We start from the raw sequence: 20,172 nt of genomic DNA, 5'->3' as shown, positions 1-20,172 counted from the left end.
CTTTAATTCTTGCTTTATGTTGATTTCTAGATTTACCTAATGTCACCAGGGTCACAACATTAGCCAGGGTCTTCACTGCTGCTCCTACAATTCAAGCATCCACATCGAACCTCAAAACAGGTAAACTGAGGTGTTCCTGAGACCAGTGGCCTTCTAATGAGAAGTGTAGACTATCCTGGGCATTGTGTTAATGCAGAAGTTTAATCCAGCATACGGCTTCTCCTCTGGGTTCCAAACATGGCTTCACAGTGTAAGGTATTTTTCCCCACTGAGAAGGAAGGAAGGGGCTGGAGCCACGAAGTGTGGAATAGTAAAAGGCTTTATTGAGTACAGAGCGTGCATCCCGCCGGGCGAGGTTCCCTGGCCCCAAGGAAAGATGGAGGCCAGGGAAGTTGCAAGGATTAAACCGCGTGGGAGATATTTAAAGGGGTCTCTAGGGAAGTTGTGCTAATATGACGTGGTGAAATCTCACTGGCTGGCAAATGGTCACTGTTTTCCAAAGGGCTCCAGGGAAGTTTCTTTTGGTGCACTTGGTTGTGGGCAGTCCCAGCCAAAGTTTGCAGGTCTGACCTTTCCTCATTATCCACCGACCTTACACACAGGATCTGTGAACCCCTATTCCAATTATATACTTACATTTATAAATATTTTAAGGGTGAGAGGACCCATTATTTTTGTTTGTCTTTTTTTTCTTTCTTTTTTTTTTTTTAACAGAGGCAGAGATAGACAGGGACAGACAGGAACGGGGAGAGATGAGAAGCATCAATCATCAGTTTCTCGTTGCGACTTCTTAGTTGTTCATTGAGTGCTTTCTCACATGTGCCTTGACCGCGGGCCTTCAACAGACCGAGTAACCCCCTGCTGGAGCCAGTGACCTTGGGTCCAAGCTGGCGAGCTCTTTGCTCAAGCTAGATGAGCCCGCGCTCAAGCTGGTGACCTTGGGGTCTCGAACCTGGATCCTTCCGCATCCCAGTCTGATGCTCTATCCACTGCGCCACCACCTGGTCAGGCTTTGTTTGTCTTTTAATTGAATTCTCAAAGGTATTAATTATTAGCCGACAAACTCCAGACCACTGATCTAAGGAAGATGGTGTGGATATGACTCAATTGAGCAAAGGTTTATAAGGAAAATACAGGGAATGGCAGAGAACAAGGGTCAGGTTAATGAGATTCTTTCCTTACATGTATCTCTGAGTGGAGTTCTGTCCCAGTAGAGCCCAAGCTCTATGTTGATCAGGTGTCCCTGATTCGACTTCCCTGTGCAGTGGAAGACCTCTGCTTATCAGCAGGGCTGGCAGCCTCTTCGAGACTTCTCTTGAGGCGGCTATGAGGATGCTACTGATCAGTGCTGACACTAACAGCCACCGGAGGAAAAACACAACCAACACACAAGTTAGTTGCAAGAATCATACAGGCTATTTATTACTCCCAAATCCTTTTGGCACGCCTGGGTACAGCTTAAGGGGGCCTGTCGGCGTGCTCCTCTTGGCTGTCTTTGGTCAGAGCTCAGAGCGGCGTGGAGACAGTCCATGTTCACGTTGGAGTCTGGGCGACTACCTCAGCAGGGGGCCCATCAGCTTTAGTACCTTTTTTAGCCAACGCCTTCTAACAGGTGTCATCTACAGGATTATTACCTCAAACCACCTTTTTGGTAGTTCCTCACAGGGAAACCCTTTTATGTTAATCTACTCAAATGTTACATTAAACCACTTTTAAGATGTTCCTAGAAAAGCTTTTTGTTTATGTTAACTTACAAAGTTATGACATCAAGCCACTTCTTACTTCTTATCTATGTATAACTTCATACACACACTAACTGGCCCTGCTCGAAAGTCAGAAGCTATTTATCACATCTGCACACACTATATTAATTCCTATTCAGATGGCATAACTTTATTTAGTTCCCTTAGTTAATTTTAATATTATATCTTAATTACTTTTATATATCTTCCATTTTTTTTTATATTTCTATATATTTAATTACTATAACATTATATTACTACAAGTTCCTTAAGTACACACTAAAGGTGGAGCTTCCACTCTTGGATAAGATTTCAGTGAAGTTAACATTTATTTATCTCTTATGGGACAGGAATCCTGATTTTATTCATAACCCTATACAATGGTGGTGCAATTTAACCCCATTTTATAGTTGTGGGAACCTAAGCACACAGTTTAAGTTTATTGTTGAAAGGCATATGGAGAGAAAGTGGTTGAGTTAGGATTCAGTCTGCATTAATTTGAATTTGGGGTTGTGGTATGACTACTGGACGTGCTTTCTACCATGGGGACTGAAGTTATGTTTGAATAAATTTGTCCTACTCAGACATCCTCACTGAAAAAACCTTATAATTACTCTGTCAAATGTCATTCAGTGACTTATGCAGTTTTAGTTTTACTTCTAGTATTTTTTAATCTGCAACATAAAAATAAAAAACAATGCTGTTATACTGATGATAAATTAAACACCAGTTTTAAGATTTTCAGGGATTTAGGATTTATGGCTTCTTATTTCAGTTCAGGATACATGACTCACATTTCAAACTTCTGATTTAAGCATTTAGATTTAATACAAATGGAGAATAATTTGACTTCATACTACAGGAAGCAGGTAAACCCTGGCACTAATCGTGTTTCAGGCAATTTTAGGCACATGCTCATGTCCTAGAATAGTGATGGAATGCTTGGGTGGAAGGTTGTAGGAACAGGGGAGAAAAGAAAGGTGCCCACAGGTAGCCAACCTTGGGAAAGAAGTTAAGGGCAAGAGGTCTGTTGCACAGATCTAATTTGGCTCCATTCTGATCATCTGAGAGCCACTTCCTGTTATCGGGTTCAGTCCTGAAGGAAAACATGCTATTGGTTCAGAACAAAAGGAAGGATGAGATTGAAATGTGAAGGTTATGGAGGGAAAGAGAAACAGAAAGGCCAGTGAGAGGCAATAAGGAAATCTTAATTGGGTGTCTTACATAAGAGCCATTGTTGTAGGTTTGAAAGATTTTGGGGGATTCCAAGAGTATGAAAAGAGTGAAATAGTTGTATGTATAGATAAATATCCAAACCATTATCTATTCAATATATCAGATTTATTCCCGATAATAATATATCTAGATGGGGGTACAAGGCCTCAATGTTGCTTTGAATAAATTTCTGAGAAAGAGTTGAATGTAATTCCTGATTTTAGTTTTGTTGTTAATTTTTGTTGGGGTGGGAATTTTTCTCCACAAATGAAACAGAGCTCTTCCATTATTCCCACGGCAGCAGCTACTTCATCTTTTCCAATGCAGACAACAGAAACCCAGCCTATCACACCACAGGAAACATTAGGTTGATGCTTCTTATCTCTCTCCCTTTCTGTCTGTTTGTCCCTGTCTGTCCCTCTCTCTCCTGTCTGTCTGTCTGTCTCTCTCATGCGTGTATGCACATGCTTAAAAAAGAAAGAAAGAAAAAAGAGCCCATGAGTGCTGATGCCGGCCTCTCCAATCAGCTATATGACTTGAACAAACCCTCTCTGAATCTGTTTTCATCATTTGCAAAATGGATGGAACATCACTGATCATGTGGAATCCTTGTGAGGATTAAATGAGATGAAGAGCTTGCGACATAGTTCTAAGGGGGTAAGCGAAAGCTACAATAGTAACTATTTCTTAGATGTCCAGAGTGCATATACCTGATCAGCATATGATCTGGGGGCATCCACATGCGTATCTCTATTTTTCTAAATCGCATGAACCAGTGTTTTATTTATTTAAAATATTATTTATTTATTTTAGAGGAAGAAGAAGGGAGAAAGAGAGACAGAATTATTGCTCTGTTCCTGTATGTGCCCTGAATGAGGATCAAACCTGCAACCTTTGTGCCTTGTGACAATGCTCTATCAAACTGTCTATCAAACTGAGCTATCTGGCCAGGCCTTTATTTATTTGTTTATTTATTTAGTTAGCTATTTAATTGCATTTGGAGAGAGAAGGTGGGAGAGAGAGCAACATCAATTTGCTGTCCCACTTACTTATACATTCATTGGTTGATCTTGATTGTGCTCTGACCAGGGATGGAACCTGTAAACTTGGTGTTTTGGGATGAAGCTCTAACCAGCTGAGGACCCAGCCAGGGCCACATGAACCAGTCTTTACTCCAAATTTATTGCTGGGCTTGCTCCCTTGGGCCAGAGCTGACCATTAAGTCCAGACCAAACTGGTCACCTGTGTTTATGTTTTCCCTGAACTCCAGAGCCTAAGTACGTCTAGGAGACTGTCCTGCTGCCTTCTCAGGCTTGCAGATGGACACAGACACTTTGAGATGGGTTGAGCCTGACCTGTGGTGGCGCAGTGGATAAAGTTTTGACCTGGAATGCTGAGGTCGCCAGTTCAAAACCCTGGACTTGCCTGGTGAAGGCACATATGGGAGTTGATGCTTCCTGTTCCTCGCCCCCTTTATCTCTCTCTCTCTCCCTCCCTCCCTCCCTCCCTCCCTCCTCTCTCTCTAAAAATGAGTAAATAAAATCTAAGGAGATAGAGTGAGGAGACCAACACCACACCAAGGAGAGAGGCGTGCCCCACAGAGAATCTGTTATTCCCCTCCACAATGTCTTCCCCACGCTCCGCGTTCCCGGCAGGCCCCATGGTAGACAAAGGTGATACTGGAGCCAGTCACCTTTCCCAGTAACTCTGTGACCCAGTAACTCTGTGACCCGTAGTGGTCAGTGTGGGGAGTACCACACGCTGATCCCCTTTGTAATGCAGAGCTGGCTGTGTCCTTTTGCTTACGCTGTTTCCAAACAAGGGCAAACCTCACAAGGCTCCTTCTGTGTATGGCTAACTCGACTCAGGAGTTGTCAGTCTGTAGGAGCCCCCACCACGGCCTGCCTCTGGCCAACCTTTCCTGGAAGATGGTTAATTTAAAATGGACCTGCAGTGAGATTCACAGAGGGACCCATTCAGGTGGGATTAGACAATGGTGACATTTGGTTTTGAAAGTGGAACCCTTAGTGTGAACTGTTTCCAGACCCTTAAGCAAGTGAAAATAGGAAAGAACACAAGGTAACAGCAGCGTGAGCAGCTGTACCCACACTGTTAGGGTTGTGAGGAGGAGGAAAGTGGGAGGGGGAATCATTTTCTAAATATCAGGTCACTCTAACCTGGTGAGCATAGAGCTTTCCAGAGTGGAACAGACATTGGAGCAGCTGTGTCCCCATGACTGGTGACTGCTTGGCACGCCATTTTGGCAGGGATCTGGGGCTCTAGAGCCAAATCCTCACTTGTGTCTACGTCAGCCTTCCATGGGCTGCGCCCTCTCAGAAACAAAGATGTCAGGTCTGGAAGGGATTTTGGTTGTCATATGGCCCGCCGCCCACCTTGACGGTTGTGTGTGCTTGGAAAATTTCATACGTTATCTCATTCAATTCTCCCAGCGAAGGTCTTATTTATTGCCATGGCCAGATTGGGGAGGCCCTTTAGCTCTGTTTTTACGATAGCTCCCAATTTCACTGCCAAGTACTAGCTACATGCACAATGACAAGTTGATGTATTTTTAAATGGAATTTATTGAGTTGACATTGGTTAATAAAATTATGTAGGTTGCAGGGGTACAATTCTATATATATATCATCTAGATATTATATTGTGTGTTCACCAACCCTAGTCGAATTTCCTTCTACCACCGTTTATCCGCCCATTCCATCGTAAACCTCCCTCCACCCTCCTTTCCCCCGACAATGACCGTACTGTTGTCTGTCTATGAATTTGTGTATCTCACCGGATGTTTATGCTGAATGAAGGGCAAGATGTTTGGAAAGTCACTGCACAGTTTTTTCCTCATTGTTCCTTCCATTATAATGTCATAATTGTAATAGCTGACATTTATCTGATAGGGTGTTGAGTGATTTATATGTATCATCTAAATTAACAATTAGATGTGGTTATGAGATGAGTTATATTTATAGCTTATAGTTGTAGTTCAGGGTCACCACAGCTATAAATAAATATTCAAATATACATATGCACACATACAAATATATGTGTGCAAAAGACCTTGGTCAAAGTCACTTTTCCAAGGAAGATTATCAGCAGCAAACTCAAGTTTTATCTGAGTTAAGTCCATGATTTTATTACTGCATAATCCAGTTCTATAACAGAAGGACTTATTTAAGGTCATAATCCAAGTCACAATCACAACCTAGATGGTAGATAATGCCTAAAACTAGATACTGCCTTAGGCTAAAAGTAGTATCAGAATGAGTAAAATGAAAACACAGAAGTAATGTTTAGATATTATGGGATATGGTCATTTACTAAAGTTGTAAACTTGTTTAACCATTTCAGGTCTGTCTACTCATCTATAAAATGGGATTTGTTGGAATCCATGCGAGTCCGAAAGACCAGAGTAACAGGCTTTATTGAAAAGAAGAAAGGAACCCTGCCAGGCACTTCTCCCGGGGGAGAAGAGCACCGGTTACAGACTAGGGGCGAGTTATATAGTGTTTGGGAGAGCCTGAGGGGATACTGAGGCAAAAGTCCTGGTATGTCCGGAATGATCCTCCTTGGGGGCTTGGAGCATGTGGGTGTTGAATCAAAAGTCCTGGTGTGTCCAGTGCCCCTCCTTGGGGTGGCTTCGCAGCTTTTTGGAATTCCTTTGTCTCAGGGGCGATAGTCCAGTAAGGGTGAGGTCTGACAGATAAGCGGTACATCAAGAGGGCAGTTTGGAATTTACAAATCTATCAGGATTGAGGAAATTTTAAGGTTGTAAAGTGCTTGGTATATAATAGATACTTAGTTAAAAGAGGATTCCACATTCGACCTATAATTGCCCAGGAAGTGTTATGTTCTTTCTTACTATTTCTAAGCACTATTAAAATTAAACATTTAAAATGTTAAGGGGATGGAAAAAGATATTTCATGAAAATGGAAACAAAGAAAAAAAGCTGAGTAGCAATTCTTAATCCTAAATAGACTTTTACCTAATACTTCTACCTAAATAGACTTTAAAACAAAGGCTATGCCTGACCAAGAGGTGGCGCAGTGGATAGAGCGTCGGACTGGGATGCAGAGGACCCAGGTTTGAGATCCCGAGGTCGCCAGCTTGAGTACGGGCTCCTCTGGTTTGAGCAAAAGCTCACCAGCTTGGACCCAAGGTCGCTGGCTAGAGCAGGGGGTTACTTGGTCTGCTGAAGGCCCACTGTCAAGGCACATATGAGAAAGCAATCAATGAACAACTAAGGTGTTGCAACGAAAAACTGATGATTGATGCTTCTCATCTCTCTCCGTTCCTGTCTATTTGTCACTGTCTATCCCTCTCTCTCTGTCCCTGTAAAAAAATAAAATAAAATAAATTAAAAAAAAAAAAACCCAAAGGCTATAACAAGAGACAAAGAAAGACCCAGCAGTTTCACTTATGGATATTATGCAAATGAATCCCAAACATTAATTCAAAAAGACATAAGTACACATATGGTCATAGCAGCATTATTTACATAGCCAGGATATGGAAGTGGCCTAAGTGACCACCAATAGATCAGTGGATAAAGAAGAAGTGGTACAGTTTGACCTGTGGTGGCACAGTGGATAAAGCGTCAACCTGGAACACTGAGGTTGCTGGTTTGAAACCCTGGGCTTGCCTGGTCAAGGCACATATGGGAGTTGATGCTTCCTGCTCCTTCCCCCCTTCTATCTCTCTCCTTTCTCTCTCTCTCTCTCTCTAAAATAAATAAGATCTAAAAAATAAATAAAAAGAAGTGGTACATATAAACAGTGAAATATTACTTAACCATAAAATGGATGAAATCTTGCCATCTGTAACAACATGGAGGGACCTGGAGGGTATGATGCTGAGTGAAATAAGTCAGACAGAGTTAGACAAATGCCATATGATCTCACTTATATGTGGAATCTAAAAAACAAATGAATAAGCAAAACAAACTCTTAGATATAGTTGCCAGATGGGAGGGGGTTGAGGCAGTGAGTAAAAGGGGGAGGGATTAAGAAGTACAGATAGTAGTTATAAAATAGTCATGGGGATGTAAAGTACAGCAGAGGAAATACAGTCAATAACATCATAACAACTATGTATGGCTTAGATTTTTTGAGGTGATCACTTCACTTTGTAAGTTATATAGATGTTTGATCATTATGTTGTATACCTGAGTCTAATACACTATTGTGTCAACTTTATTGAAAAGTAAAAATTATTTTAAAAAGTAAACTGAACATGCAAATAATAAAAATGGTCACCTATAGACAAGTTTGTGTTGGGATTTATAGGGATTGAAGGAAACTAGAGAGAGACTTTTTATATAATTTTCAGTTTTTCTAAAAAAATGATTGAGTTAAAATTAAGACATTTTAATCACTTAAAAAATTTGCATGCATACAAAAATATAATTGTTTTGACCAAAAAGATATTAAAGAATAATATCCTTTTATGTTAGGATTTTAGATAGTATAAGATATATTGGTTCTGTGGCTGATATAACAGGTAGTTCCTAAGGTACTTTTGAATCAAAGTCTAGGCACTTGACATAATGTAGGAGTTATATGCAACCTGTTTTAGATATCTAAGTACATTTTACTTACATTTTGAATGCAAAAACCAATGTAATGTCAATTCTGAATAGAGTTGTTTGATCTTTAGATGTGCAAGTAGCACTCATTGATAGGTCCTTAGCTGGCATAAAAATATCTACCATTAAGTGGCATTCTTTTTTAAGTGGCATTTTTAACCTGGTTCCAAAAATGACCTCTGTATTTCTGAACTTATAGATAAAACTTTGTATGTAACACATTTTTTTTTTCCATAAAGAAGAAAAAAGGGTCAATTTTCACAAGGTCCATGACAAATGGATTAAGAAACACAGCCTTACAGGATAACTTAATAAATGCTTCAAACTTGATATAACTCTTGCAATGCCTGCCACATTTGGACATGTTGTTATTCAACTTTTCATTTATCATCAGAGAGTAATGTGACCATATTTAATGTTTGTGGGAAAAATTCAATACTTTTTATAGTTCTAATTAATTCTCTTTTTGTTGAGCAGATGGGACTAGCACTGTGACACAGCCTTCAGATGGCCATCGGAGAAACAATGAAACTGTAAGCCAATTCCTTCCTATTTTACTAGCCATGTTCACTTGTATGTGTCTCTGGAAGCAAGTTATGTTTAGAGATTACTTCTATAAGACTAACCCACAGATTGATTCTTTCTAGTTAAGGGACAAAGAAGAAAATGGTTTGTTTCTTAAACAGGGATGCTTTGATTAATTTGTAGAGTTTGTATAGATATAAGTAGACCAGCTTGTTGCGATGCCTGATAAGTGATATTTTGCTCACACAAATACACCCACAATACTCATACGCTACAGATTCTCTCCTGGCCAACATTGGACAAAAATAAATGAACTAAATTAAGGAGAGTGAGTTAACATAACATTCCCAAGGAGACTTCAGTGATCATTAGGGGAATACAGGCTTTGAGTTGCTGTGATGGCATGGAGGCCGTTACAAACAAAGATATTATGTAAGTGACAGTGTGCTTGCTTGAAGGCCCCCAAATATCATTTTCCAACCCGGTTGTCTTTCTACGCAGAAATGTTGAGGCCACTGCAGAGTTTTTCTATGCCTGAACCTCCCTGTAGGATGACTTACTATATTAAGGTGTTAATGTCTTAACTTTGTGATTTTGAAAGATGGTCTTATACTTTTCCCTAGTGAACTTGAGAAAAATATAAGGATTTCAAGTCTCATGATGCTAATGAAAGTCTCCTCTTTGCAAATAAGTTAGGCAAATTTTTCAACTTTACTTTTGAATGCTCAAAAAGCAACTAACTGAAGAATTTGAGATATGAGAAGAATCTTGGTCCATGTGGTGAGAAATGACATCCTAGCCATAGTGAAAGAAATTCAAGCTTAGGCAAAGTGGGATTATTTATTTAGTCTAGGGTCAAATGACCTTGTGTTGTATATCTTAGTGATAATGCAAACACTACATAGGAGTAATATATGAAACACTTTAACAATTTATATGCCAGGATGCTAATTGATCTGATGGATAATGGGCTGAATTTGTATATACCCCCTAAACATTAGAAATGTCACTATAGAAATGATTATTATGTTGCTATATGGCCAGATTTATGCTGGATTAAAAAAAAATACACTCTGAATAGTGAGATTGTTCTTGACCTCAGTTACCTGTAGGAAAGTTATGTTTAGCAACAAGTAGAAGATAAAAATTTAGAGGCAAGTCTGTGGTCAGCAGTAGCAAAATCATGGGCTTTCTGTGCCTTGATTCTGAGGATATCAAGATGTCTCCCTGTTGCCTAGAAAACATGCAACATATATTTTGACCTAGTAGGTCAACTTCCTGGATCCTGTGTTAAGGAGAGAATTGAACAAATACATGAAGATGAATGAGAAAACATGTTCATTGCTGCTATTTAAATCATGAAAAATGTTACAAACAACCTCAATGCTCAGTAGTAAGAAATGAATGACTTACTTAATTAAGCACACCCACATATTGCCATTAAGAATGTCTATTGTGTTGAATGACAACAATAATTCAAATAATGGGTCCCAGAAAAAACCATTTGCACTCCCCCTTTGGAGTCTGGCTGGTGGTTCTGAGTATCGCCGACGGCCCGACTCGCCCTGCCTCAGTGTCCTCTCTCAGCGGCTGCACAGTCTACATGCAGCTTCATTAACAGAGGCCTGAAAACAACCTGGGGTTCAGGGTACTGGGTGGGGATTATTTTGCCAAGGCCTTTGGAGCTGTGGTGTCTCCAATGAAGTGCTAAATATTATTTATGCAAGAATGAGTTATTTCTTTTTTTTTTTTTTTCCCCATTTTTTCTGAAGCTGGAAACAGGGAGAGACAGTCAGACAGACTCCCGCACGCACCCTACCGGTATCCACCCGGCACGCCCACCAGGGGCGAGGCTCTGCCCACCAGGGGGCGATGCTCTGCCCATCCTGGGCGTCGCCATGTTGTGACCAGAGCCACTCTAGCGCCTGAGGCAGAGGCCACAGAGCCATCCCCAGTGCCCGGGCCATCTTTGCTCCAATGGAGCCTTGGCTGCGGGAGGGGAAGAGAGAGACAGAGAGGAAAGCGCGGCGGAGGGGTGGAGAAGCAAATGGGCGCTTCTCCTGTGTGCCCTGGCCGGGAATTGAACCCGGGTCCTCCGCACGCTAGGCCGACGCTCTACCGCTGAGCCAACCGGCCAGGGCGAGTTTTTTCTTTTTATAAACAATAACACCTTTCAGAAATTTTTAATTACTTTGTAACTGCATTACTTACTCTGGTGATAAAAACAGTTATTAAAAGTCTACCTCTCTAGGCCCTGGCCTGTTGGCTCAGTGGTAGAACATCGGCCTGGTGTGCAGGAGTTCCGGGTTCGATTCCCGGCCAGGGCACACAGGAGAGGCACCCATCTGCTTCTCCACCCTTCCCCCTCTCCTTCCTCTTTGTCTCTCTCTTCCCCTCCCGCAGCCAAGGCTCCATTGGAGCAAAGTTGGCCCAGGCGCTGAGGATGGCTCTGTGGCCTCTGCCTCAGGCGCTAGAGTGGCTCTGGTTGCAACAGAGCGATGCCCCAGATGGGCAGAACATCGCCCCCTGGTGGGCATGCTGGGTGGATCCCAGTCGGGCACATGCAGGAGTCTGTCTGACTGCCTCCTCGTTTCTAGCTTCGGAAAAACACACACACACACACACACACACACACAAAGTCTACCTCTCAAAAAAAAAATGTCATCGCTACAGTGCATTTACTGAAATGGAGAGACATTAAAGTAAAAAAGAAACTTTTAAAACAGGATATAAATTACAGCATATATTAAATATAGTGTCTGACCAGGCAGTGGCGTAGTGGATAGAGTGTTGGACTGGGATGCGGAGGACCCAGGTTCGAGACCCCGAGGTCGCCAGCTTGAGCTTGAGCATGGGGCTCATCTGGCTTGAGCAAAAAAAAAAAAAAAAAAAAGCTCACCAGCTTGGACCCAAGGTCGCTGGCTCAAGCAAGGGGTTACTCGGTCTGCTGTAGCCCCACAGTCAAGGCACATATGAGAAAGCAATCAATGAACAGCTAAGGTTTCACAATGAAAAACTGATAATTGATGCTTCTCATCTCTCTCTGTTCCTGTCTGTCTGTCCCTGTCTATCCCTCTCTCTGACTCTCTATCTCTGTAAAATAAATAAATAAATATAGTAATTATTTCTGTTAAGAAAAAGCACTGGAAAGAAAAAATTCTAGAAGAGTATATGATAAAAAATGGTAACAATAGTTGTTTCTGGATGTTAGGGTTATGGTTAATTGTAGTTTTTTAAAATTTAAACTGAGCTTTTCTTTATTTTTAAAAAGACTTTATTTATTAGAGAGGAGAGAGAGAGAGAGAGAGAGAGAGAGAGAGAGAGAGAAGGGGGAGAAGGAGCAGGAAGCATCAACTCCCATATGTGCCTTAACCAGGCAAGCCCAGAGTTTTTAACTGGGGACCTCAGCATTCCAGATTTAATTTTTCTTTATTTGTGTTTAACTGCACTCTCTAAAATGAACATGCAGTTTTTATGTAATATAATACTTTTAAAAAGGAAAGCAAAGCCTCATTTGGCAACCCATGTTCCATTTAACCACTTACCCCCATAGATAAGGTAGGACCAACACAGTTTTTCCTTCCCAGTTAGTGGCCACTCCTCCTTTAAATATAGATGGCTTAAATGCTAAATTACCCTCCTTAAATTCTTTATTGTGTCTTTCAGGAAGTATCGACACGCTCCTTTCTCCAAGACCTTATCTAGTCTGTGGTTGACAGACACAGAGACAGAGGTTCAGAGAAGCTAAATAACTTGTTTAGGGTCCCACTAAGAGACTAGTTAACCAAGCCAGGCTTCTGACTCCAGAGATTAAATTTTGATGCAGCCAGAGGGTTGATCCTTCTCTCTAATCTTCCGCTTTCTTTCTGTTAAACCATCTACCCGTGAGATCTCTTTAGAATTAGAGCTAAGCTGTGTAAAGGGCCTGGCATGATGCCTGGCATATTTTGGCTAATTCTAGGAGGATGGTTCTTATGAACTGCACCAGGAGATTTGAACAAAATTCTGCTTTTCTACCCAATTGCACAGCATTTTAAGTTAACTGTTAATCAGGGCCAGGTCTGTGAGCAGCTGTGTTCAGGCTCATTTATACAGATATGGCTAGAATCTTGAATTATAGTTTAAAAAAAAAAAAGGATTGAATCAATAACCAAATTTAATAAGCACAGCCAGATAACATCAGATAGCTTCACCAAGTCAACTTATATAAGTACAAAAATTGTTTGTTTGTTTATTTGTTTTACAGGGACAGAGAGAGAGAGAGGGATAGACAGGGACGGAGAGAGATGAGAAGCATCAATCATCAGTTTTTCGTTGCAACACCTTAATTGCTTATTTTTAATTTATTCATTTTAGAGAGGAGAGAGAGAGAGACAGAGAGAGAGAGAGAGAAGGGGGGAGGAGCTGTAAGCATTAACTCCCATATGTGCCTTGACCAGGCAAGTCCAGGGTTTCGAACCGGTGACCTCAGCATTTCCAGGTCGACGCTTTATCCACTGTGCCACCACAGGTCAGGCTCTTAATTGCTTATTGATTGCTTTCTCATATGTGCCTTGTCCGTGGGCCTTCAGCAGACCGAGTGACCCCTTGCTCGAGCCAGCAACCTTGGGCTCAAGCTGGTGAGCCTTGCTCAAACCAGAGGAGCCTGCACTCAAGCTGGCGACCTCGGGGTCTCAAACCTGGGTCCTCTGCCTCCCAGTCCGATACTCTATCCACTGCGCCACCACCTGGTCAGGCTGTTTTTTTCTTTTTTATAGTAGAAGATGTAGCTTAGTGGTTTTTAAAAAGAATATGGGTAATTTACATACAATAAAGTGCACCCTTTGAAGTGTACAGTTTGAGCTTTGACAAATGTATACACCATCCACATAAATCCTACTTCAAACATGATGTAAAATATTTCTACTTACCCAAATACATATGGAATTTCAACTTGTAGAATTTCTAGATCACTTGGTCTTACCCCTCATGATCTAGAAGTAGACAAGGGACAATAAAGATACATGTGTCTGGCCTGACCTGTGGTGGCACAGTGGATAAAGCGTCGACCTGGAAATGCTGAGGTCGCCGGTTTGAAACCCTGGGCTTGCCTGGTCAAGGCACATATGGGAGTTGATGCTTCCGGCTCCTCCCCCCTTCTCTCTCTCTGTCTCTCTCTCTCTCCTCTCTCTTTCTCTGTCTCTCTCTCTCCTCTCTAAAAATGAATAAATAAAATAAAATAAAATAAAAAATCTTTGTTTAAAAAAAAAAAGATACATGTGTCTGAGTACGTTATTTTAGGAAATGTTTTCTAACCATAATTCTAACAAGATGCTTTTGCAATCTGCTGATATTTCCTTAGCACGCGAGTGTGAATCAAAATTTAAGGCTGAGCACCAAAGAGGCACTCGGCATCGGATTCTCTGTGGCTGCCCTGATGCTGCTTACTGTTTTGGCTGCTGTAATAACCAAAAGTAAGACATGCAGGATTGTGTCTAAGGGAACAGAGCTCGGGTTCTAGAGCCAGGCTGCCTGGTGTGAAGTCATTCCACAGACCATGTACTTTTGATTTCACACAGCTTCCCTGTTCATAAGCTTTTTCTTTTTTCTTTTTTCTCTTAAAAGATATTGGCCCATAAAGAGAAAAATGAAATTTAAATTTTTCATAGGAGAAATTAATTTCTAAGAAATAAGAGTTTGTTGGGTACAGTTGGGATTTGGAAGACAGCAATCCATGTACTAAGTAAGATTTGTTCACTCTTCCTCCTCCCATCCCCTCGACACCGCTTTTGTTCCCACGAAGGATAATACTGCTGAGAGTTTTACTACACTCATTTCAGAGAGAAAGCAGATGAGACATCGGAAGGGAAACATTTCAGGACTGAGACCACAACAAAGGATTTCAAAAAGCAGTGTTCCGCCAGCAGTGTGTATGAGTGTGTGTGTGTGTGTGTGTGTGTGTGTGTGTGTGTAACTGGCCTCTATGAAAGAACCACATCATCCATTATTTAAAAATGAAATATAATTATTAACTTCATTAAAGTAAGTTAGGGCACATGTGTGAATACAGTAAGCCATTAATGCACATGAAATAGTTTGCACGGAGGGGCTTCTTTGGGTCCTACATATTCAGAAAACTAAAGGGACCAGAAAAGAGCCTAGTCTGATTTTTTTTTGTTTTGTTTTCTTCTTTTTAAAAAATATTATTCTAAATTTAACATTTTAAGTCTCTGGCTTTGTACATATTTTGTTTAATTAAAGTAATAGCAGAAATAATATACTTGTTTGAGAAAAGATCTCAAACTCTTTGGCTGACACGCTTAATTTTCTCTTTTTTCTCTCCCGAATTTAGAATATTTATGCAGGAGTAGAAGACTGTTGCATATAAGGTAAGCTTGAAAGATTTGTGTCAATACCTTCTGAAGTTCCTACTCTAATAAAAATAAAGAAAATTTTCTATATGTTCCTTTCTTCTTTCTCCTAAACTCTTCATTTTACACCCTGGACCCTGAAAAGTCTAGTCTAATGATTCCTCCATTGCTGTCCATACCATCCAGTGATCTTTTTAGCTTTCTGTATTTCTGTATTTCTTTCTGTATTTCCCTGGAATTGGGTCAGGAACTACTACAGAAGCAGCACCCTACTCTCAACCCCTTAGAGTAGGGGGACTAAGTCACAAATTATGTTTGGTGAAATTACATTTGAAAGAGTTGTTTAGTTTGTTCTTGATTTCATTCAGTGCTTTGTTTACTGAGTGCCTATTATATTTCAAAGAGATGAGCAAAACAGACAAAACATATATGCAAGGCCCTGGCAGCTTGGCTCAGTAATAGAGTGTTGGTCTGGTGTGTGGAAGTCCCAGGTTCGATTCTCAGCCAGGGCACACAGGAGAAACATCCATCTGCTTCTCCACCCTTCCCCTCTCCTTTCTTTCTATCTCTCTCTCTCTCTTCCCCTCCCACAGCCAAGGCTCCACTGGAGCAAAGTTGGCCCAGGCACTGAGGATGGCTCCATGGCCTCCACCTCAGGCACTAGAATGGCTCTGGTTGCAGTGGAGCAACGCCCCAGATGGACAGAGCATCGCCCCCTGGTGGGCATGCCAGGTGGATCCCCATCAGGCGCATGTAAGAGTCTGTCTCTCTGCCTCCCTGCTTCTCACTTCAGAAAAATACAACAAAACAAATAAACAAAAACCATATATGCAAATAAATAGTCTTTTAGTGCTTCCAGGCAAATACCCTGGGGAATGCTGCCCAGGGTAGGGGGCTGTGTGAGTGACCCTGATGGAACAGGAGGCTGCTGGCAAAGGTCTGGAGGAAGACAAGGCCAGCTGGAAGCAGTGCTAAAGCACAGTGGTGGGGACAGAACCTCCGGTTCCCCAAGTCCCCATCCCTTCTCTGCTCTGCTCCTTTACACTGGTTATCTGACCTCATACACATTTGACTGACAATTTGTGTAAATCTACCCTGTTGCCCAATTAAAGCTTAAGTCTCCTCAACTTTCATCCTCCTGTGGTCATCTCAGTGAACACCTGTAATGGTACGAAACCGCTACCGACTACCGAATCCATGTAGTCTACTTCATGTAGTCCAGTCTGGGATTTTTTTTTATAGTAAACAGTTTATTTATTTATTTATTTATTTATTTTTAGTTTTTCAGAGACAGAGAGAGAATCAGAGAGTGGGATAGACAGGGACAGACAGACAGGAATGGAGAGATGAGAGACATCAATCATTAGTTTTTCGTTGTGCGTTGCGACACCTTAGTTGTTCATTGATTGCTTTCTCATATGTGCCTTGACCGCGGGCCTTCAGCAGACCGAGTAACCCCTTGCTCGAGCCGGTGATCTTGGGTCCAAGCTAGTGAGCTTTTGCTCAAACCAGATGAGCCCGCACTCAAGCTGGCGACCTCGGGGTCTCAAACCTTGGTCTTCCGCATCCCAGTCCGATGCTCTATCCACTGCACCGCCTCCTGGTCAGGCCAGTTTGGGATTTAAGCAAGGCCTTTCATTGATTCAAAAGCCATCCCTCAGGCTGCCATTCATTGTTCCTAGTTCTAATTTGCTGAATGTCCATTTTTTCTATGTCTCAATTACATGAGCCAATCCATAGACTTTGCCCTGAACAATACCCAACACATTGAAAGAGCTCCGTAAATGTTGGCTTTAATTATTGTAGTCATTCCCTTCACAGCAATAAACCTGGGAGAAAGGCACTATTACTCCCAGTTTATAGATTGGAGAACAGGTTTAGAAATATTAAGAGAAATACAAGTTCATACCACACAGCAGATAAAAGACTCTTAGGTTTTTTGGTTTGTTTTTTTTTAGTGAGAGGAGGGGAGATAGTGAGACAGACTCCTGCATGCACCCTTACTGAGATCCACCCAGCAACCCTATCTGGGGCCAATACTCGAATCTACTGAGCTATCCTCAGTGCCCAGCTTCCACAGCCACTGTGGCTGTGAGAAGGGAAGAGGGAGAGATGGGGCAGAGTGAGGAGAGAGAAGCAGATGGTTGCTTCTCATATGCCCTTCCACAGCCAGCAGCTTGATTGGTTAGAGCATGGCTCCAGGCACTAAGAATAGCTTGGTTGGTTTGAGCACATCAGCCCCAGGTGCTAAAAATAGCTCTGGACTCGAGCATCAGCCTTAGGATTTCCAGTCAGGGCACATGCAGGAGCCTGCCTTACTATCTCCCCTCCTCTCACCTAAAAATAAATAAATAAAGAGCATTTTCTCATAACATTTTCTTGGCAGCTCTATCACACTGATTCATATTCAGTTATTGCCACTGAAACTGTTTCACACATGTATTTCTGGTTCATTGAAAGATCTAAGTTGAATGAAGATTCAGTATATTTGATATTATTTATAGACAAGCTTAGGTAAGAAACATGGTCATTAGTACAGATGATAAAAACAGCAACTATATCAAAACTCTTCACATTTTTTCCATACTTGATATGTAAATATGTTATAAAAGTTATTTATTTTTATTTATTTATTTATTTTTATTTTTTGTGGCAACGACAGAGTCAGAGAGAGGGACAGATAGGAACAGACAGACAGGAAGAGAGAGAGATGAGAAACATCAGTTCTTCATTGCGGCTTCCTTAGTTGTTCATTGATTGCTTTCTCATATGTGCCTTGACTGGGGGACTACAGCAGACCAAGTAACCCCTTGCTCGAGCCAGCGACTTTGGGTCCAAGCTGGTGAGCTTTTGCTCAAACCAGATGAGCCTCTGTTCAAGCTGGCAACCTCAGGGTCTCGAACCTGGGTCCTCCACATCCCAGTCCGATGCTCCATCCACTGCGCCACCACCTGGTCAGGCTACACCATAGTTTTAATAACCCTGTCTGAGAGGTCACAATCCACAGCTGGAAAAACACTGGCCAAACCACTTCTTAGCCAATTTGTGGAATATGCATCTTGATTTAGTACTCTAATTTGATATCTATCTTAGACTTCCCACTTTTGTATTCTGTTACTTGAGTCTCTTGAAGGAGACTAGCCTGATTTATTTGGATACTGCTTAGGATTTCTGCCTGCTTGTTAAACAGGCTTTCCTGCAACTTAATACTCACAACTCTGGAAGCTTCTATTTATTCTATAGGTTATGCAAATGCGACTCTGAGAGTTGCAAATACCCAGTCTTACCTGATCATAAACAAACATGCTGCTCATAATATAGAAGTGATCTGCTTTTCCCTTACCACGCTATTCTTTTTATATAGCAAACTTTTACCGAATGGCCCTTCGGATGGAACTTTGCAAGGTGCGGCTGCAGTGCACTACCAAGCAGATGAGAATGTCTACTTTGAGAACAACCTTTACAGCGTGAAATAAGACCCAGTGACCTTCTAAGGCTTTATACCCTTGACTGCAGAAGACAACGATCAGACCTCATCATGATAGAGTCCTTTTAAGCTCCAGGATAATTTTTCTGTCAAATTTTCATGGCATTCCAATATGTCAATGATGTTGGCTTGAGTGTTTCTAGTTTATCTCTGTATAGTCAACCTAATTGGTAATAACTCCTAATTTTTTTATACTAAGATAGGCTCAATCTGTCTGGTCACAGCAGAGCTCTCACCCAACTAGAAAACAAACACTTTAGAATTGTGTATTCTTTTTAGATCTTATGAATCCTGTATCCATTAAGAATTCTCATTGGGTGGACAGGAAAAGAACTTCTACCTTGGTCACCAAAGCTGTCAACAACAGTGGAATAGGGCCTTGGGCTGGGTAGCTCAGTTGGTTACAGTGTCATCCCAACCTGCCAAGGTTGTAGATTTGATCCCCAGTAAGGGCACATATAAGAAACAACCAATGAATGCATAGATAAGTGGAAAAACAAATCAATGTTTCTCTCAAATCAATAAATTTTAAAAAAACAGTGGAATATGACTTAAATTCAGCAAATTTGATTTGGATCATAAATGACTTCATTTAGAAGCATTTCATGATCTTTTGTTTTTTATCTTACAATTCCAAACACTGCATTTCTTAGGTCCCCCAAGTGTTTCAAATCATGGAGGTTCACAGATTTTTGTTTTCTTCATGGGAAAATAAAGTTAGTGTGATTTCATCATTAGATGTGTTTTTTTTTTTTTTTTTTTCATGGTTCTGAAAACACAAGGTTTCAAGTGCTTTCCCGGGACCAGAATGGGCTTTCTAGCAGTTAGAGGAAGCTAGCCCAGTGAGCCACCGAGTAGATACCAGGAGAAGAAGATCAATTACATGTGATTTAACACACGCATGCTATTTCTGTGACATCTGTGCCAAGTTCCAGGCAGTCATATAGACAACTGCCAGGGAATCGGAACTAATTTTTAGAATGATGCAGGGCAGAGATAAACAAAAGAGAAAAAGAAAGGGAGAGAACAGGGAAGAAGGAGGCTTTCTGCCTTAGAAAAGCACCTTTGCAAATATAGAACTGTTGTGTATATAACTGTTGTTTGAATATTACTAGTTACAACTGAAATTCTAAATTTTTCCCAAACTACTTTGATTATTAAAATCATTTTAGAAGGATGAAGGTTTTTTTTTATATCAAATTAATTTCAATACAATTCTTTATTCACAACTGAATTAAATTTTTGGTTTTGCCAAGAGA

The 20,172-nt window shown here is 41.2% G+C and overlaps 1 protein-coding gene across 3 annotated transcripts in view; it reads left to right on the top strand.

Annotated features, from left to right (window-relative positions):
* The window catches only part of HAVCR1 (hepatitis A virus cellular receptor 1), a 38,405-nt gene extending 18,773 nt beyond the window's left edge, over positions 1 to 19,632 (top strand). For all 3 annotated transcript variants that reach the window (XM_066277444.1, XM_066277443.1, XM_066277442.1), the window contains 5 exons: positions 31 to 120; positions 9,029 to 9,084; positions 14,418 to 14,529; positions 15,408 to 15,444; positions 18,791 to 19,632. In XM_066277444.1, the coding sequence (XP_066133541.1) occupies positions 31 to 120; positions 9,029 to 9,084; positions 14,418 to 14,529; positions 15,408 to 15,444; positions 18,791 to 18,902 (407 nt within the window). In that variant the 3' untranslated portion in view covers positions 18,903 to 19,632. The remainder of the gene's footprint in view (positions 1 to 30; positions 121 to 9,028; positions 9,085 to 14,417; positions 14,530 to 15,407; positions 15,445 to 18,790) is intronic.
* Positions 19,633 to 20,172: the final 540 nt, after the last annotated feature.

The sequence above is a fragment of the Saccopteryx bilineata genome, chromosome 4 (genome assembly GCF_036850765.1).
Source record: "Saccopteryx bilineata isolate mSacBil1 chromosome 4, mSacBil1_pri_phased_curated, whole genome shotgun sequence".
NCBI classification, from domain to species: Eukaryota; Metazoa; Chordata; class Mammalia; order Chiroptera; family Emballonuridae; genus Saccopteryx; species Saccopteryx bilineata.
This window is presented reverse-complemented; position numbering and strand designations above follow the sequence as displayed.